Source organism: Fukomys damarensis, unplaced genomic scaffold (assembly GCF_012274545.1).
Source record: "Fukomys damarensis isolate Sample0158 unplaced genomic scaffold, DMR_v1.0_HiC HiC_scaffold_23, whole genome shotgun sequence".
NCBI classification, from domain to species: domain Eukaryota; kingdom Metazoa; phylum Chordata; class Mammalia; order Rodentia; family Bathyergidae; genus Fukomys; species Fukomys damarensis.
Window position 1 is genome coordinate 1,683,837 of NW_022900935.1, and position 20,556 is coordinate 1,704,392.

Below are 20,556 nucleotides of genomic sequence, written 5' to 3' on the forward strand. Positions count from 1 at the left end.
CCGGCCGGCGGGACAATCCGTCTCCCACCTGCGGGTGTGCGGTTGTCGGGGCCAAGGGCGGCGCCAGCGCGAAGCTGACGGAGCCGCGCAGCTGCCTCTGGTATTCGTACTGGTGGTGACCGGGCCGGAAGTCCGAGGTGGAAAGCCTGCAGGGCTCAACTCCGCGCTCCTGGGTCCAAACCCACTGTCGGGCACAGTGAGTCCGCGCCGGGGTTGCCAGTCTCTCGGTTCCCAACCCTCTGAGCCCCAGCCCCACCCCAGCCCCCGCACCAGTCTCTGACGTCCTCCCCCACCGCGCTCAGATTCGGGATGCCGGAAAGGTGCCCTCCGCCCCGGCGTCCAGTCAGGTCTCCACCCAGCGCTGGGCCAGGCGGACAGGGGCGCCAGCGGGAAGGCGGCCACAGTGCCGAAGAACCCAAATTACAGCTCTGGGAGCCGCGGGTGTCAGGCCCGGGGCCAACCCCTCAGGGTTTTCATCTCAGGCCTCAGCGCCCCATGATCTCATAGCCCTCCTCCTATCGCGGCCCCACCGGGATGTCTGGCAGCCCTGCCAGCGCCAGTCCGTGGCCACCCTTCAGCCTCCCTCAGCAGGGCCAGGGAGACCAGGTCATGGTCGAAGCCACAGCCTTTGCCAGAAACTGCTCTTTCTATTCCCCCAACAGTAGAAGGAGAAACCGGAGCTGGGCCTATATGCCTGTAATCCCAGCACCCTGGGAGCCTAAGGCAGGAGAGGAGGATCCCAAGTTTGAGCCCAGCCTAGGGAAGTTAGTGACAGTGAGACCCTATCTCAAAATTTTAAAATGGGGTGGGGACGTATCTTCTGGGTTCAATCCCAGGTACTGGAAAAAAACAAAGCAAAGCAAAAAGCAAACACCACGATTATTCCCACTTTACAGATGAGCAAGGAGAGCCCAAGACTCCCCAAATTGTGAGCGGTGTTGGACTCTGAGGTCTAGTGTTCTGGAACTCAGTGCACCCCCCTGTGATCGTTCCTGGTCTCTGGAACACCCTATCCTCTCAAAGAGTAACAAGAGCCCCCGGTTTGCAAAGCTCTTTCCTATTTTACATGGCACAACCCTCTCTGCTCTCCTGGAGAAGTGTCATTGTCTCTCACAAGAGGCCAGGTTAGGGCCTGGGCCCCTGACTGCTGACTCCCTGTCAAGGCTGCTTTAGCTTTGCCCTCCCTGCACCCCACCGAGGCCCAGCTCTGTCCCCCACCCCGTCCCCCACATTCACAGCAAGATGAATTCCTCCGTGGTTCTGACCAGCTATTTGCCTGCCCTGGTGACTAAGGGCTGCTGAGCAAGTGCAGGAAGGTGGGATCCAGGGGCTCTGTTGTGGGCAGACACAAGGCAACTTATTCAGGCTTGGGTTCTGCACGGGGTGACCCCACCTCCCTGCCAGTGCACACAGCTGGCCACCTGCTCCTCCCAACCACCTTGCACACCCCAGAGGCGGAGCGGGCCCCTGCAAAGATGAGGTGACTCCTCCTCCTCCAAGAGCCAGTACCTAGGGTACTCATGTGCTCCTGCCACACGCCAAGCAGTGTGTCGTACCGGCCAGGGTACCCCACCAACCTGTAGCTCTGCTGGCAATGTACCCTCCCTCTCTGCAGCCTGGCTGATAACCTCCCCACTGTGCTCCTGGTCCTCTGGCTTCCTCGCTGAGCGCTAACCCTGCGGACAGGGCTGATGGGAGGTCTTGCCCATCCCAAGCCCCATGGGCCATGGCTGACACTTACTGCTCAGCCTATGACTGGCAAGAAAGGCGGAATGATGGAGCCAGGCAGTGAGCTCTGCTGATCCTCTTTTCATCCCACCAATGATAACCACAATAGTAACACCACCTCCTGGGAATCCCACCCTTATTAAACTAGAAGGGAGGGAGCTCCAGTTCACTGCTGTGTCCCCAGTATTCAGCTGTGTAGCAGCGAGGTCCCCACAAAAAGATGGGGATGAACCCAAACTGCAGCCAGGGGAAGTAGAGGTGGCAAGTCTGGGGCCGCCTGTGAGGGCCCAATGAAAGGGTGAAGGCAGGCATTAGACGCTCACACTACCTGTCATCGCTGCTTGTGAGTCACAGGTGAGAAAACTCCAGCTTAGAGAACTCAGGAGCCAGCTTCAAGGCCAACAGCAACACTCCTGTGGCCAAAGGGTGCTGTTAGGCCACCGGGTTGGTTGGGTGCGAGGCCCCAGCCTTGGGGTGGAGTGAGGAGTTGGGGGTGGGGAGCATCCTGGCCTGCCTTTGAAAGTGGTAGACATCGCTGTAGGATCAGCACCAGGCTGAGCACAGTGCTGCTGGTGTTGGCGGTGTTGGCAGCCTAGGCAGCATGACCAGCCACCCCCTGGAGCCTGCCTCTGGGAGGCAGGACCTCTGGGTGTGCACTCTGGGCTGGAGTCAGGAAGGTGCTCCTGCTTCCCATGGCCTTGGCACTCACCTGGGGCCAGTGGAGATCATGATAGGATGCAGGAAAATAACTGACAGGCCGCAGAGCTGTGGGCCATCAGGGAGGGCTTCAGAGCCGGAGGGTGGGCTCACTAAGGACCAGTCCTCCCAGGACAAGGGCCCAAGACCTGCTCGCCATGTCAGGAAAGGCAGGTGTAGGGTGGGAGCAGGGCTCCTTCGGGTGTCTCTGAGTGCCAGGCCATCTGTGAGGCCAGGGCAACAAACTCCACCCATAGACCCTCCTGCTGGAGGGGTAATGGAAACGTGCATCCTGTGGCCAGGGCTGATATCTCCACCATAGAGTGGGGAAGCGTCTGGCCTTTTCCTGTCTAGAGAGACGGAGGGGGGGCAGTTCTGGAAGTGTGGAAATGAGAATGAGATCTGGTGTAGTTTTGGAGTTTCAGGGCCTTTTCCCAAGGTGCTGATTAAGATTCAGCACTGGGCCCAGGATTTAGTTCAGTGGTGCTGCCACCTGCCTCAAAAGCACAAGGTCCCGAGTTTGATCCCTGGTACCAAAACCAAACCAAACCAAAACACTCAGTGGGTAGATAGGTGGATAAGTGAGTGAGTGGGTAAGCAGAGACATAAACAACAAACAGATGTGTGGAGAAGGCAGCTAGACTGATGGATGGGTGGGCAGTAGGTGGACCACTGGGTGAGTTGCCTGAACAAGCAAATAGTCAGTGAATCTCTGCAAGCGAGCACATGGGTGGGTGGGTGGATGGGTGGAGAGCGGACGGATAGGTGGATGACAGGGTGGCTTCACCAAGAACTGACTTTAAACCGCTTTGCAGTAGATACTAGATATTCTGTAAACAAACTGGAAAAGTTCTGGGTCCCCGTGCAGTTTATAGAGTAGTTAGAGACAAACATTAAACAAATGAACACAGAGGTATAACTGCAAGTGCTATAAAGGAACTTTTCTCTGGGAACGGTCACTTGGAGGAAATGACTTTTTTTTTGGCGCCGGGGCTCAAACTTGGGCCCTTGTAGTTGCGAGGCAGGCAGTGGAACCAGAGCCAAATCCCCAGCCCAGGAAATGACAATTTTAGTGGACATCTGAAACATAAAAAGGTGCTGAGTAAAGGGATGGTGGAGAAGCATTTTGAGAAGCAGCAGTTCGTCCAAAGCCAGTAGAGCTGCATGAGATGGGTACCACATTCTCAGGGGGCACCACTGACAGTGTCTCTCTCACCTCAGTGGCGCTTTCGCTGGTTCAGTTCCCCAATATTTATTTAACCAAACATTAGATTAAATCTCTCTGTGGAAATACTTCGGTTCTCATTTTTCTATAGCCCTAACTGTTGAGTGGATTAAATGCTGGTTCACTGAACAGATGGGCCAGACAGATCCGTAACACAGAGGCACTGAACGATCATTTGTCGAGCACCTTCTGTATGCTAGTCATTATACTGGGCGTAGGATAAGGCAGTCAATCTCACATGTGGGGTCTCTATACTCAGGGACCTCACAGTCTAGTAGCAAAAACCAAGCAATAAACAAAATAGTCACAAAGGCTGTGATAAAATTAAACACTGACAGGGACCTTCTTGGGATTAGGTGGTCAAGGAAGACCTCTCTCTTTTTTTTTCTTTGCGGTACCGGGGATTGAAGTCAGGACCCTGCACTTATGAGGCAGGCACGGTGCTACTGAGCTAAATCCTCAGCCCAAGGAAGACCTCTTTATGAAGGTGATATTGGAGTTGAGGCCTGTAGTGGGTTAATGGTCAACTTGTAGCACCCAGCTGAACTGAATCAGCATGGTCTGGGCGTGGAGGATCCACCTGAAGATTGTCACCAATAGCCACAGAAAGAGAACTGGGCAGGAAGATCTTGGCCTTGGCCTAGTGATTTTCTAGAAGCCTGCTGTGGATGGTTTTCCTGATGCAAACTAGGCTGTTTTCATTGGAGGAGGAGGTTGGGACCTCACTGTCACTGGGAATGGCTGCTGCTTTCATCAGGGGAGCTCTGACCTTTATGGTGAGCATCACTTCCTGGCTCCAATACGGATCCCTCAGCTTGGTGCCACAGATCCTTCACGTCATGAGCATGGATTTTCTGGCTTCTGTCACTGGCCTTGGGCCTTCCAGGTGCAGATCCCCAATACAGACAAGCAGGAGACATCGCCGAGGGCTCCAGACCACTGGCTGGACTTGAGGAGGACACTGCCTTGGACTCTACGCCTTTAACCAGACTTGTGTGGGAAACTGCTGGGATCCAGACCCTCAGTTGAATGTTTTGGGCTTCTAGTGTGTGGTTAATCTCTTGCACTCCTTGCATTTGACTCTTTGGATAATTATCATAAAATAACTTTATAAGATATGTGTCCTGTATTTAATGTGTTCCCTTGCCCGATCCTGCTATGACAAGGCCCAAGTGACATGTAAAATCTGGGGGAAGAGGATTCTGGCAGAGGACCACCAGTGTCAAGGCCCTGGGGTGGACACAACTCTGCCCTATTCAAGGAGCCCATGAGACCAGTGGAAGAACTAGCCAGAGGCCACTCTGGTAGTTTCCCAAGTGCATCCTAAATGAGAACCCACAGGACTCTGAGCAGGATAACATGAGATGTGATTTCTGATTTTGAGAGAGGACTCTGGTGGGGTGTGGTGGTGCACGCCTGCAATCCCAGCACTCGGGAGGCTGAAGCATGAGGATCACCACGAGTTCGAGGCCAGCCTGGACTACACTGCAAATTAAAGGCAGCCTGAGCTACACAGTGAGACCCTGCCCCACTCCCCCCAAAAACCCTCTGGCAGCTAAGACAAGAACAGGAGACCTGTTGGGAGGCTGCTGTTGGGGTCCAGGTCAAAGAGAACAGCAGCTGGGTCAAGTGTGCTTGTGTGGGGTGGTGGCAGCAGATGTGGAGAGAAGTGAATGGATCCAGGATCAGTGATCAGATGTCTGGGTGGTCAGGTGGGTGTCTGGATGGGTCAGGGAGTCACGTTTCTTTCTTTTTTCCCACTGTGGGCAGGGTCTCTTGAAGGCACAGCTGAGACCCTGCACGTTCCTGGTGTTTTGCCCACCCAGCCTTATCTCACCATGACATTATGGGAGGATGGAAAAGGGAGCCAAGGAGTGCTACTAGAAGCCAGAATTGGACTCCTGGATGGTGGTCTCCAAAGCCTGAGCCCTCCCAGAATGCTTTATGGCCTCTGAGAACTCTGGGAAATGTAGTTCTGGGCCTAGAGGACTGAGCTGGCCACCATGCCAGCACACAAGTCGCTGCAGTCCCAGCAGAGGGCCAAGGAGGTGCTTTTGCCCCTCTAGTGCTCCAGGAAGGCTGTGGCCCAAAGGAGAGACATGAAGATGCTGAAGAACCTCATCTCTGGGTTGTCACTCCCAGCTGCCAGGGAGGGAGAGAGAGGATACGACAAGGTATAGCTAGCACTGCACGTCCAGCAGCCAGGCCCAGGCTGCACCCCAAACACCTAAACATTCCCTAGTCCTGTTCCTTGGCTCACCTTGCCCATGGGAGAGTCCTCAGGAATATTCCAACTGACACAAGTATCCCAGAGTAGGCACATGAGGAAGCCTCCACTGCTGGTAGGAATCTCTTTGGGCAGACGGTGCCCATCTTGGGAGGGTCTCTCCTCAGCCAGGCAGCTGCCCTACACACTGCCATTCCCGCTGGTGTGTTGTGCCCATGGTACCAAGGCAAGAGACAAAGACGAGGGGCAGCCAGACCATGTAGAAGCCTGTAGGGGTAACAGAAAGCTCTGGAGCCCCCATCTCTGTGCCCAAGCCCAGCTCCCAGCCCTCTTCCACCTAGCCAGGCAAGGCAGGTGGGCACCTTCACCCCAGAGAGCTCTGATACACAGTCCAGCAACCTCAGGAAGTCCACTGCGACAGAGCAACTGGCAAGGGCTGAATCTGTGTCAGGCAACTGGTACCCAGGCAATTCAAAGGGACTGAGGGAAGGCTCAGAATCCTCTCCCCTGCCCCGCGGTGCCTTGCTGTCTGATAACTGGGCTTGGGACCTGTGCCTTGTTTAGGGAAGGCTGCCTCAACCAGCAGGTAGGCAGTGTGGGGGCTGAGATCTGCCACCTTCCAGGAAGAAGGGCTGGTGTCACCTCTGTGCCCTGGAGGTCCCTGCTGGACCCTCCCCAAGCAGCCCTTTCCCCACTTGCTGCATCTGCTCACTGAAGCAGGCATTGTGGGGATCGCTGCCCAGGAATCTGAGCAGAGCAGGAGTCGGGAGCCCAGCCCTCTGCCTAGCGTGGACCCTAATACAACCACGGGAGTCCAGAGTCCACGGTTGGGGAGACAGGCGCCCATCTGCCGCGAGGCTCAGCCTGGGCTGGGTGCGTTCCAATTACAGGCGCATCTAAGGCAGATGGAACAGCGGGGCATCAGGGCGGGGGAAGGCTGAGGCACAGCCAGGATCCCAGGCTCAGAAGGGACAGGGACAGAGACCTAAGGCAAGTTCGGCTAGAGGAGCCTCTCAGGCTGGCCAAAAAGGGACAAAGGGATGAGTGACATGTTGGGCTCTCCGCTGGCCCCGCCCCTCCCTGGCAGGCCACGCCCACTGCCAGTCCAGTTTGGGCCGGGAAGGCGCAGGTGTTAAGTCCTGCGGGATGCTGCAGACATCTGTGCGTGCACCGGCACAGCAGCCTCACCGAGGTCCCGAGTCCAGCCTGAGCTAGACCTGGGGGTACAGAGTCACCGGTATCTGGGAAGCTTCCACCCCTGGGCTCACCCCGCCAAGCCTAACCTCCCTCACCTGAAGTTGTGCTCCACCTGGCTGTACTCCTGGGAGGCCAGGGTCTCAGGGGGTCCAGACCCCCCCAACCTCCTCCACTACGATCCTGACCGAGACCTAACTGATCTTGTCCGGGCCGCTTTTGGAAGAGCTTCTGTGAGCTGCCGCCGCTCTGCTACCCGCGGGCAGCTCCACTTCTCCTGCGTGAGCAGTCTGTGCCACCGCAGAGGCAAGGGGTCGGGGACACGCAGGACAGATCTGTCCCACTTCCCTGTCGGGTGCCTGCGGTCTGGGTTCATTAGTCGCTCTAAAGCCAAAAGTGAAGGGGATCTGCTCCAGAGCAGAGGGATTTGGGTTCCTCCAAGGCAAAGGGACAAGGGAGGCCGCAGGGTGCCTGGGGAGGGAAGGGATTTGAGGGAGGGCCCGTGGCAGGGGCACCCCTCAGTTGAGGTTAGCGGGGACATGCAAGAGTCTGTCCTAAGTCACACAGATTTTTCCCTTTTGGGGTGGTTGTGGGTCTTTATGCTGGGGTACATATCCAGCCCTTTAAATTTCTTTTCTTTTTTTAAAATTTTGAGACCAGGTCTTGCTAAATCACCTCAGCCTCCCAGAGTGCTGGGATCACAGGCAAGCGTCACCACACCCAGCTGGGTATCATGGGTTTTGGTTTCTCTGTTGTGGAAAAAATTGCTCCTGTTGTCTGGGAGGTAAATCTCTGTGGGGTGCGAACTCATTTATTGTCTGGGTCCTGTTCTCTGCCCAGCAGGCACAGAGGTGAGCGTGAGGGGCCCAGGCTGGGCTACAGGGTGTTCTCCAGCCAGCTCCTCCCTCTGCCCCATGCCACCAGCCCTGGCTGAGCAGTGCTTCACCTGCTGATGGGCCTGAGCCCTTCTCCTTCCTCTCTCACCAGTGCTCAGCCTCTCATAACAAGGACAACGGCAGCTGCCAACATTTACGGTGCCCTTGACTTGGTGCCTGGCACGGTGTGAACACCTTACATGTAAGTACTGCAAACAGCGTACTGTACGTCCACGTACAAGAGCACATGGGCATGGCAGAGACAGCCCCAGCTCACTCAGTGCTGTCATCTTCCTTCTGTCCTCTCCACCCTCCGAGCCCCATTCCTCCCTCTGGCCCACCCTCTAGCCCGGGCTCACCTCTGCACTCTCCAAACTGCCCTGGACCCTGAGCCCCTGCCCATTTTACCACAGACCGCCCTCCCTTAGTCCAGGCCCAGCGCGAGAGGGCAACACTGGCGCCGCGCTGCCCAGGAAGGTCTAGGACATGATCAGGGTGCCCGTCCCATCCAGGACTCACCCAAGGCCCCCCACCAGCCCGGGAGCCCCTGCAGGTCTCCCCAGCATCCCAGGCCAGGCTCCTCCCGGAGCGGGCAGGAGCTCCCCTGTCAGCTCAGTGTGCTCCAGAAGGCTGGGGACACAAGGGAAGAGGGAGTCACCAGCACCACGCAGCCCTGGGCTGTACAGAAAGAGCAGGAGAGCCAGGTAGGAGCCTGTGAGGGGCAGGGCCTGGAGGCAGAACTAGGGGAGGTGGGGGATGACGGAGATGGGCTAGGAGCATCAGAGCAGCTTCCGGGCTCTGTAGCCTGGGTAAACGCCTGCCCCTCTCTGGGCTTCGGCATCCCGGCCTGCAAGATGTGGGGAGGGCAGAGGAGGAGGTGGGCTGCATTTACCCCGTTCCTACCCAGCAGAAGACAGCATCCCCCTCCCGCCAGCTCCCTCAGAGCCATGAGAAGGTACCAGGGCCACCACTGTCCTGGTCTCACCCTCTGGGTCTGGGCTGTGACCACCACCCCTCCCTTCTGTCCGGGGAGTCTTAAGTCCCCAGGGTGCTTGCCTCTGAAAAGCTGTCATGGCTTTTACTTCTGTTTTGCTGTTTTCTTTTCTGGTACTGAGGATTGAGCCCAGGGTCTTTGCACTAAGCTACCTTCCCAGTCCCTTTATTTTTGAGGCAGGGTCTCACTAAGTCAGTGAAGCTCTCCAGGCTGCCTTTGAATTCTGTCCTCCTGTCTCCCTCAGCCTCCCAAGTAGGTGAGGTTATAAGAGCTCACTACCACATTCAGCTCCTTGTGGCTCTCTTTTTTCTTTTTTTTCAGTACTGGGGAATCTAACCCAGAGGTACCACTGAGTACCTTTTATTTTTAAATTCTGAGGCAGGGTCTCACTGAGTAGCCGCTGGCCTCCATGCTGCCGTTCTGCTCTCGGCCTCCTGAGTAGCCGAGATTACAGGCATGCGCCACCACGCTCAGCTCCCAGCGACCTCGACACTGTACTGAGGTGGCTCTGAGAAGAGGAGCTGCATCTGTGGCCCAGACACCCTTCTTGGACATAATGCCCAGGACTGACTAAATTATTTATGGGGCTCAGTGCAGAATGAAAATGCAGACCTTAGGGTGGCAGGAGCAGGGCATTCAACTGGCCACTGACAGCAGGCCCACAGGGTCAGCCTGAATGTGCCCAGAGCCCACATCTTCTGTCCTCTCCACAGGGCACTGCCTTTGGCAAATAGAGATTTCTGCCCTCCTGGCTGGCTCCCAGTCCGGCCCTTTGGTAGCGGCCCAATGGGTGGCCTGCTAAGTACAGAAATGGCCCTGGGGCGGGGCCTGAGAATACAGCCCTGGCTGGGTTGTGGCCAGGCTGCAAACCCAGCACCAGTGTCCCCTCCTGCTTTGCTCTTCCTCAGGAACCGCTTGGCTCTGGCTGAAGGTGGGTGAGGGGGTCAATTCTCCGAGCACAGCACAGCTGCCCAGGGCTTCCTTGCAGTGGGAGAGTCTGGGTCAGTCCTCTAAATTAAGCCCAGAGATGCTGGGGGGGCATGTGGAAGCTGGTGCTCAACACACAAGCACCTGCAGCCTGGGGCTCCTAGCCAGTCCCCTCCCCTTCACTGGGCCTACCCACAATGCACTACTGCCCAGATACCCAGGGCTGGCAGCTGGCCTGTGGGTCTGTCTCAGGGTCCCCCCAGGCATATTCCTTCTTGGGTGTGGGATCAGCCAGGGACCACGCTCGGCCTCGCTGGAGTCCTGAGGTACTACTAAAGTCGTCTCTCCTCGGGCCAAGACCAGGGCCCAGGGTGAACGGGCGGGCAGTGTACACAGCCATGCAGGCCACTGCTCAGACTGTGGGCCAGGATAGGGGTGCGTCCTAAGGGTGAGGAGCCTCCTGAGTGCCAGGGGCAAAAGGAAACAGCGCATGTCACCGAGTGTGGCCTGTGCAGTGCCTTCTCAGGAGGCAGCTCCACAATGAGCTGGTCTGGGGGTCCCGGGGCCTCCCAGCTGGGTCACACTCAGGCCAGGGCTCCACCCATGGGTGCAGGGTGTCATCAGGACGCCGCCTGTCACCCCACTCAGCTGATCTTTCCCAGGCTCTGGCTAAGGAGCCAGGGGTGACACAAGGCCGGGCCTGCTCCTCTCCTCTTGGGCCTCCCAAGGGACAGAGCAGCCTCAGCCCGGCTCACAGCCGATCCCCACCATGTCCACTCTGTCCCTGTGCCTGGTGCTTTCTAACTCCTGGGGTGGCAGGGCCCAGCCTGGCAACCTCGTGATAAGGGAAGCACCGGCGAGGAGGGTGCACCTCCTGGGCACACAGGGAGATGGCAGGGCACCTTCTGGCCCCACCACAGCTCTCCATGACCAGTAGTGGGCTGGCCAAAAGGGTGTGGGCAAAACGGACCCCAGCCTAGGACCGGTCCACAGAAAGTGACCAGTGACCTTCCACGTGCCCTCTCTCCCTGTCTGAGATTGGATGTTGGGGCCCCAGGGTCAGCTGGGAAGATCCTGGGGACTCTGAACGGGTTTCCACTTTCGCTCCTCCTGAGGAGAGACCTAAGCAAGAGAAAAACACTTCTATAGAGCTGGGCCACTGGGATTCCAGGGTTTATCTGATAGAGTGGATTTTTTTTTTTTTTTGGTACCAGGCTTGCATGGCAGGGGGTGGAACCATTGAGCCAAGTCCCCAGCCATTTCTGATAGAGTGGATGGTGTCATCTCAATTCATAAAGCTTTGTCGAAGTTTCCTGAGATACAGGGAGCTGCTGAGATCCCCATCACCCGCCATGGGTGCTGCAGAAGAGGAGGGCAGGGAGGCAGGGAAACATCTGGACTCTGGGGTCCTGTCCCGGAGCCCTGTGTCCCGCCTCCCTGCCACATATTCCTTCAGGAAATGGGGACCCTTGGCCACTAGGTCTCAGGGTGGGACCTGTATTCTTGCCCTGGTTCAGGCCCCAGGTCCTATCGCCTCTGTCCTGGGTCACCTGAGGGCTAGGTGTGGAAGCCACAGGTACCCACTCATGATGCCACCACCTCTCAGCCAGGGCTCTTCTCTGCAGGGGTGGGAAGCAGGCCGGCCGCCACCTGGTCCTGGTGCCACAGCTGCTCAGCGAGGCCATTGAGCACATGGGCAACGTCGGCCAACCCAGCCCGGCTGTCCAGTGTGCTCCCATCTGCCAGCCGCCGGCCCGGCACACTCTTCACCCGCAGGAGGGGCAGCTCCCAGGCCTGCCGGAAGGCGGTGAGGTCCCGCTCAGGCACGTCCGTGTGCATGTACTGGTCAAATCTGGAAGGGCCCTGTTAAGGATCCTGGCCAGGCATCTCTGCTGCCCATACCACCCAGGCCGCACACCCAGGGGCTGCGGTGGCCATGCAGCACCCCTTATGAAAAAGCCCATGGCTGGACCCACAGGGTCTCTGACCTCCTGCTCCGTGCTTGTCAGGGTGGCTTCTCATGTCCCAGGGCCACCCAGAGGATACTTGGAGCCAATGACTATCCTGACCACACCAGGGGCCTCGCCTGTAATTCGGGCCAGCTGCCCAGGCAGGTCTTCAAAGGAGGCACGGTCAGTGAAGGAGAAGAGGAGGAGGAAGGCGTCAGCATTCTCCTTGCAAGCCTGGGGATAGACAGGCAGGTCTCAGCAAGTGACCATGTGGCCACAAACCCTCTAATGAGCCGCAGGATGAGGGGCAGAACGGACCCCAGCAGGAGAATCAATAGCAATCTCTCTCACACAGATAGGAAAGCTGAGGCCCAGGGCAGGGAGTGGCTGTCTGAGGGTGGAGTTTCCTCTGGATGTCCCAGGGATGTCTCAGGGTTCTACCGCCAAGACACCACCCTGAGCTTACTCAGGACCCACGCAAGCTCCCAGGGGCCCCAGACCGGGCCTGTCGGCCGCTCACCGGCAACATGTGGTCGAACTTTTTGAGCGCAGACTCCCCGCAGTCCCAGAACTCAAAGCGGAACATGACCACCCGGCTGCTGGCCTGAAGTTTCACCGGCCAGAACACCACCGTGGTCTGGATGCCTGGGAAGACCAGGGTCAGTCATCAGCATGAGAGGTGGCAGTGGGTAGGGTCAGAGGACCGGGAAGGGACAGACCCCAGCTGCTGTGGTGAGAGCCAGGGTCTTTCCTCACCCCACAGAGGCCCCTGAGGACGGCGCTGGGCAGGACTCACTCACCAGGGGTCTCGTGATGTACCGCAGGCACCTCCAGTCCGGCCAGCTTGGCTACAAGCGCCGTCTTGCCCACACCACTCTTCCCGGACACGAAGATCTTGTAGCTGGCAGTGTCGATGGCCACAGGTGGGGACAGCAGTGGCCGCTCTAGCAGCCCTTGAGGGAGGAGCAGGGAGGAGCCAGGCATCAGGGGGTCTGTCCTAAACTTGCCCAGTGCACCTGGGATGGATGACATCATCTCTTAGGGCTTTTTTCTATTTCTGGTGCAGGGGATCGAATCCAGGAGTGCTCTACTACTGATCTACATCCCCACTCCTTTTTATTCTTTTGAGACGGGGTTTTGCTAAATTGCCCACGCTGGGCTTGAAATTGCAATCCTGCTGCCTCAGCCTCCCTAAATTATAGGCAAAGGGCCAGGGATGTAGCTCAGAGGTTCCGCCGCCTGCGTCGTAAGCCCAAGGACCAGAGTTCGATCCCTGGTACCAAAATAAATAAATAAATGACTATGCGGAGCAGCGAAGCACTTCCTCAGGTCTAATCACCGGCCCAGCTTCTCAGTGCTCACCCTCATATTCCAGAGGCCCGGGAGACACACACCACCCAAGTCCTCACAGTTAATACACTAAGCCTACTCCTATTTTTCAGCTGCTTTGGACCTTTTTGGGGGCCCCTATGACACACTCAGGTGGGCACCCCCAGCTATCAGTCCCCAAGGTACCTGCCTGCTGGTCAGAATAACACTACAAAAATTCAAAGTCCCAGCTGGGGCTTGGTGGTGACCGTTACCCCAGGTACTCCACAGGCAGAAGTAGGATCCCAAGTTCAAGGCCAGCCAGGACGACTTAGCAAGACCCTGTCTCAAAGTAAGACTTACAAGGCCAGGCGATGTAGCTCAGTGGTAAAGTGCTTGCTAGCGCGCACAGCGTTCTGGGTTTGATCTCTAGTACTGGAAACAAGTTCAAATGACCACTGCCATCCCTCTAAATTCTGGCTGCTCCAAATTGCGACGCAGATAAGAAGGGTTGTGAGCTCTGCATATGGAAATTCCCAATCCTGGTTCTACCTTCTCTCATCTCTTCCGCTCAACACAGCTGATCGCGTAACAAACACACTAAGAGTCAACACTTAGCCAGGCACAGTGGTGCATGCCTGTTATGCCAGCACTCTGGGAGACTGTGGCAGGAGGGTCACAAGTTTGAGGCCAGCCTGATCAACTTAGCAAGCACAAGGGCCCGAGTTCGATTCCCAGTACCACACACACACACAAATAAATAAGTAAATTAAAAAGTAAATTATTTAGAAACCCTAGTCTGCTAGCTATCCTTAGTAATAAAAGACTCCAGCCTAACTCCCATACATGCAAAAGGCACCAATGTAAGGTTCCTGAGATACAAAGGAACTGAAAAACTCCCATGTTTTGTGTAGAAACACTGAGTTTGGATCCAAAATCTCAGGGGATCGCAGTTCTAGGATATTTAGTCTCAGCAGGGTCTGGTGGCAAACTTGTGCAGAGATAATATATTCTATGTTGCGACGGAGGTATAAGTTATAGATGGATCCATTTGTCAATGTAACACAGTTGATATTTCTGTCTTTTGATGTATATAAATTTCTTCAAAAAAGAACTATTAAGAGCCAGGGACAGTGGTACACGCCTGTAATCCCAGCACTTGGAAGGCTGAGGCAGGAGGATCACCACGAGTTTGAGGCTAGCCAGGGCTACATAGTGAATGTATGTAGTAAGTTCAAAGCCAGCCTGAACTACATAGTGAGACCCTGTCTCAAAAAGCAAATAAGCAAACAACAAAATGATAACAATAATAAAATAAAACAATTTTAAATCCTCAGTCCTCTGTTACTCACAACATGATCCATGGGCCATCAGCACTGGTGTCCTAGGACCTTGTTAGAAGTGTGAACCTCAGCAGCCCAGACCCATGGGATCAGAGTCCGCATTTTAATAGGACCTTAGGTGAGGAGTCTGCCTAGAACAGTGGGCCCTTCTGAGTGGGACCTTAAACCACTCCAAATAACACCCAATCTTTTTTGTTTTGTTTTGTTTCTTTTTTGAGACAGGGTCTCACTATGCAGTTCAGGCTGCCTTTGAACTTACTATGTAGGCTAGGCTGGCCTTGAACTTGGGCAATCCTTCTGCCTCAGCCTCCCAAGTGCTGGGACTACAGGTGTGTGCCACCACACCCAGCTTCACCCAATCTTTTAAAAAATTTGATGCATAAGATGATTTTTAATTTCACTGTGATAATGTTCTAGATTTTCCACATACAAGAGTATGGTTCTTCACAATTCTCTCCACTGAGTCACATCCAACTCCTCCCTGCCGTTTTATTGAGACAGGGTCTCCCTATGTAGTTCACTGTGTAGCCTAGGCTGGCCTCCAACTTGGGGTGATTCTTTTGCCTAAGCCTCCCCAGTGGTAGAACTGCAGGCACACACCACCACGTCACGCCCCATCCCCTTGGACATTTTAATTTGAGACAGAGTCTCACTAAGTGGCTGAGACTAGCCTCAGACCTGTGACCGTCCTGCGTCAGCTTCCTGAGCTGCCATTACAGGGATGCATCTCTGTGCTATGGCTTCCTTCTTTAACAGAGAAACGGAAATAAAATTATTTTCAATTACTACAAATAACCCCTACAGGATCAATGCATTGAGACCTTTGTGGGTGTTTTTAGCCTACAACTAGCACACCTGGGACGAATGTTAATTATTATGTATTGCAAACATATAGCTAATACAAAAGGAGGACTGGGGATTTTGCTCAGTGGTTCTGCTGCCTGCCTCGAGAGCTCAAGGACTGGAATTCAATTCCTGGTCCCAAATAAATAAATAAGGAAACAAACAAAAACTGTCAAGATAAAGACAGGCCTACAGGCCAAGGACCTGAACATCCTGGAACGGGCTGCTCTCTCACTCACAGGTCTTAAGCCTGCCAGTTTTGTATCTTTTACCCATGGCGGGGCTCTGGCAGCTGATGCCAGGCCCCTGGGCCAACAGCCTCGCGCTGCATCTGGGACGGCAGGGATGGAAGAGGCTGCTCTCTCCTTACTAGGGCGCGACCCCGACACGTGTTGCTGAGAAGTGAAATGGGAGCCCACGGGGTCCAGTGCCCAGCAGAGGGCCCACCACCAAGTGGGAGCTCAATCGCCTGCATCTCTGGTGACAGCGGTTGCTGGCAGGGTTTCGGCAGATCCGTGTTGCTGGGTCTGCTGACGGAATCAGCTCCGGGAGGACTGGGGGTGGGGCCCGGGGATGGGGCTTCCGGGAGTCCCTACGGCCACGGCGCACACAGGAGCAGGTCCTCTGCTTTGCTTCTCTGCGTCCTCCGGAGCCCAGGTGACACGGTCTTCCCCAGGGAGCGACAAGTTACAAACTGGGGAAGGGGACACTTACCGAACACCCGCCGGCGGTTCTTGCGCAGGATGCAGGCCAAGTACTCCTTGCCCTCGGCCGTCTCGTGCCAGTCTGGGACAATCACGGAGCCGGGCGCTGGCCGGGCCATGGCTGAGTACGCCCACAGGTCGGAGAGCAGAGCTGGGGGGCGTGAGCATCCCAAGCCGGACGGTGACCCTACCTGACCGCCCCTCACTCTTCCGCGCAGCCCCAGCCCCCCACCCGGAAGGCCAACTCCCCTCCTCCCCTGTCTCCCGGGCGCAGTCATCCCGCCGTCCCGGGAGAGGGGTTTGCACAACTCTTCCCCAAAGGATCCGCCCCTTACCACGTCTAGTGTGTGGGGGATCACAGAGACCTGCCTCTCCTCTGCCTCCCACATCCAGACTCCCAGGTCTACGCAGCCTTCGCAGTCAGCAGTGCCGGTGGAACCAGCTGCGGTGGAGACGGTCCCTTTAACGGCCCGCGCCTGGCCCGGCTCGGAACCGTCTTCCGCCCAGCCCGAGTCGGCTTCGGTAAGCGCCGCCAGCCCGCAGGGAGCCGAGGCGCATGTGCAGAGGCCGTCGCCATGGAGACGCAGGGGTCCTCGCGGTGTTAGCGCAGCACAGGGACAGGGGCCAGACCGTCCCATCTGGGTCTCGGGCCTCTTTACCACGCCCGTCCTCGCTCCAGTCTTTCCTCTCAAACTCGACCGAATCGCCTCCCTCTCCAGAAATGTTCCACGCCTGCTGCGCCTGTTTCCTCGTCTTTGACGTGGACGTAAAATGCCATGTATGTTATACGGTAGGATTCTTTACAGCAGTGTCTGGGCCCTAGCAACGCTCAAGTTGAATTATTGTTACTGATATTATTGTATGGGGATAGAACCCAGGGGTCCTATTTCCCTGAACTACATGTTTTGTTTTTTGACAGTCTTGCACATTTTGCCCAGGCTGGCCTCAAATTTGTGATCCTTCTGCCTCAGCCTCCCAAATATTGGGATTACAGGCATGTACCAATGACTAGCTTGCAGTTTTTCTTAAAAGTACAATTTTTAAAGGCCAGGAATTTAGCTCAGTGGTTCCACTGCCTGCTTTGCAAGTGAAAGTTTCCGAATTCGATCTCCGGTAGCAAAAATAAATAAATGAATAAATAAATAAAAGCACAATTTTAAAATCTTGATTTTCTTTGTTTCCTTTCTACCTACCTTCAGGGTGCCTATTAATCACTTTGGGCTGCTGTGACAGAGAACCGCAGACTGGGGGCTTAAGCAGCACAGATACACTTTCCGCAGTTTTGGAGGCTGGAAATCCAAAATCAGGTGCTGGCGGTGCGTTTCTGGCGAGGCGCCTTGTCACTCTGCCCGCCTCAGGGGCCTGCTCTCTGCATCCACTCTCCCGGTGCCTCTTTCTCTTCTAAGGACGCCAGTCCTACTGGATTAGGACCCTGAAGCCATGACCTCATTTAACTTTAATTACATCCTTAAAGGACCCATCTCCAAATACCTTCTGCCTGGGGTTAGGGCTTCCACATTCCCAGGGCCTGTGGACCTCACTCAGATAACCGGTGCTGCTGGGGAGGAGAACCCCGCCATCTGCAGGGGCCTGGGAGTGACTGACAGCAACTACATTTCGGAGGGACAGTTGTGGACCATCCCTGTCTCATGGGTTCCACCTTCCTGTGCCCCGTGATCACTAAGTTGTGTGTCCTGCTGGGGCTAAGGAAATAAAAAACAGGTAGAAAGGAAACAAGGAAACCATAACTAAAAATGAACTTTTAGGGCCCAGGAATTAGCTCAATGGCACTGCGCCTGCCTGCCTTGCAAGCACAAAGTTCTGAGTTCGATACCCAGTATCAAAAACAAAGACAAAAAACCCAAAAAAACAAAAACAAAACTTTTAAACAGGTGATCCATATCGGCATTCCCTTGCTTAAATTTAGGCTTTTTTCCCAGACCTATCACACCCAAAATTCCTCAGGAAAATTGAAAGTCTAAATTGGCTTAATTAAAAAGTTAAAAAAAAAAAAAAAAAAAAAAGTAAAAGCCGGGCATGGTGGCTCATGCCTGTAATCCCAGCACTTGGGAGGCTGAGGCAGGAGGATCGCTGTGAGTTCAAGACCAGCCTGGGCTACATAGTGAGTTCCAGGTCAGTCTCAACTACATAGTGAGACTCTGTCTCAAAAAAAACAAAACAAACAAACTAAAGCAGGAGCCTGAACTTAATATAAAAGGAGCAGGTTGAGAAAAATCCAAAGAATGCTTGTTTCTTAAAAAGAAAACACAACCTAGCTGGGTCCACACCTGTAAAATGGGCCAGTACCCTCCTGGGGGGTGGGCCACTTCTTACCAGGGTTTCTATCTCTCAGGAGAATAAATATTCCCCAGTCCAGAAAATAATGTGCCTCTCTCTTGAAGGCCTGCACTCTATTCCTTTGAATGTGTTCTAAAATCTCTTTCTAATAAATCTACCCGGGCCTCTCACTAATGCATCCTGACAATTTTGTGCAACAGGAGCCAGTGAATCTGCAGTCCTGCAGCGAAGGGTTAGGCTCCTGGGCTCAGCATCTGTCCTCAGGCAAGCTGGGTGGACCATCTCCCTGTGGCCCTCCGGCCAGCCTGCTCAGGTTAGCCTGGTGTCACCCCACAAGGGTTTATTCTGCGCTTCCAACACAGCCTTGAACGCAGTCCTCAGCAGGGACGCAGACACAGCCTGGGGTGGACCAGAGGCCTGGGGCACACACAGAGGCTTGGTGGGCAGGATGAGGACAGGTCCCAGTGAGGCCTGGCTGCCCTGCCCGAGGGTCCTGAGGGGAAGCTGACGGGGCCCAAGGCCTAACACCCTCCTCTGGTTTCCCACCGCCCCTGGAATGACCCTCCCTCCCATGGCCTGCGGGGAGCCCCTCACTCCAGTGCTCCAGCCCTGTAGGCTTTTCCTTTCCTCGAACTCATCAAGTGCAGGCCCACCGCAGGGCCTTTGTTTCTGCAGCCCCCTCTGCAGGGATCACTCTGCCTCCCAAATCTTCCCAAAACTGGGTTTTTAAAATTTTTTCTTCCTGGTAGTGGGGATTGAACACAGAACCTTTGCACTGAGCTTCATCCCCAGCCCTCATATTTTCTATTATTTTGAGACAGGGTCTTGCTAAGTCACTAAATTGCCCGGGCTGGGCTTGAACTTTGATCGTCCTGCCTCAGTCTCCTAGAGTGCTGGGACTATAGGCGTGCACCACTGTGCCTGGCTTAGAGCTGGCTTCTTTACAAGTCTCAGCCGCCACGCTGCCACCACAGAAAGGGCCTCTTAGATGAGCGAACCTACGACACACCGCCACATTCCTCCACATCACCCTCCGGGGCGGCCTTGTTTAGCCGTCCACACACTCGTCTGTCCCTTTCCCCTACCCATGCTCACAGGCGAAGTCCACAGGGCAGGGACAGGGACAGTGCCTGGCGACCAGCAGGGCCTACAGGCCACGCTGCTGTTGAATGCAAGGAGAAGGGCCAGCCGGACACCTCCTGCCCCACTCCGTCCGGTCACCTGTGACGAGGCTGAGCTGGGATCTGACCTAGCGTGTCAGCCAAGTACTGTCCCACCGAGCCCAGCCCCAGCTACCCAACACGTCTTGACGATGTCCTCTCCTGGTTGCCACTGCCTTGGGCCCCACCTTTTCTATCCCCAGTCCATTCTCCACTTAGTGTCCTCAAGGTTCAAAGGCCTGGCATGGGCCCTCGACCTCTGTGCCTTTGCACAGGCTGCTCCATGTCCTGCACACCAGTCCTGGCTCCTGTGAAAGCCCCACTCTCCCCTCTGGGTTCCTGGCACCCCTGGCTTCACTCCTCCCTGAAGCAAGTACACATTTCTCCCGTCACAGATGCAGATGGGTAAGATACAGAACCAGCAGGCCGGGTGGTACACAACTGTAATCCCACCAAATCTAGAGGCTGAGGCAAGAGAGCTGCAAGCTCAGGGCCAGCCTGGGCAAACAGCAAGGCCATCTCAAAGTGAGGAACAGCAGAAAGGGCCAGGGGTGGAGCTCAGTAGCAGAACACTTGCTAGCACAAGGGCCCGAGTTCAATCTCTAGCACCATAAAATGAGACAAGCAGAACTTCAGGGCTGGATGTGCATAGCTCAGTGTGCTGTGTTTGCTTAGCATGCACAACGCCCTCAGTTTCACTCTCCAGTACCACAAACAACAAAATAAAACCGAACAAACTTCATTTCCCAGACTGGGTCTCAGCTGCTCCCCTCTCCAGTGCAGGCATTTTAATTCAGTGACTTCCTGGCAAATGAGTCAGCTGTTTCCCATTCCCTGTACTTTCAACACTCTTCAAGTTTCTGTTCGCCCCTCCCCGCCATGCCTGGGGCCCACAATCACTGGAGGAGAGGGTGCTACCTCAAGGCTAGGGAACACGGCCGGGGTGGAGCTCACGCTCCTCAGCAGCGGTCTCTCCCAGGGCACAAGCCTTGTCCCATACGTGGTGATTTCCCTAATCCCTAAGAGGTGTTCTCACATCCCATCCACACGAGTCACTCTACAATGTCCTTAGTCCTACCACTGAG

At 55.4% G+C, this 20,556-nt stretch overlaps 1 protein-coding gene across 1 annotated transcript; it reads right to left on the reverse strand.

Moving 5' to 3' along the window:
- Positions 1–6,113: 6,113 nt before the first annotated feature.
- On the reverse strand, positions 6,114–16,150 carry Cplane2 (ciliogenesis and planar polarity effector 2). Its single transcript, XM_019206097.2, has 5 exons — positions 16,024–16,150; positions 12,616–12,768; positions 12,336–12,460; positions 11,913–12,049; positions 6,114–11,718 (listed from the first exon to the last, which is right to left on the reverse strand). Exons 1-5 carry the CDS (start codon positions 16,130–16,132, stop codon positions 11,469–11,471), a joined length of 774 nt encoding a protein of 257 aa, XP_019061642.2. The 5' UTR covers positions 16,133–16,150; the 3' UTR covers positions 6,114–11,468.
- Between the last annotated feature and the right edge of the window lie 4,406 nt (positions 16,151–20,556).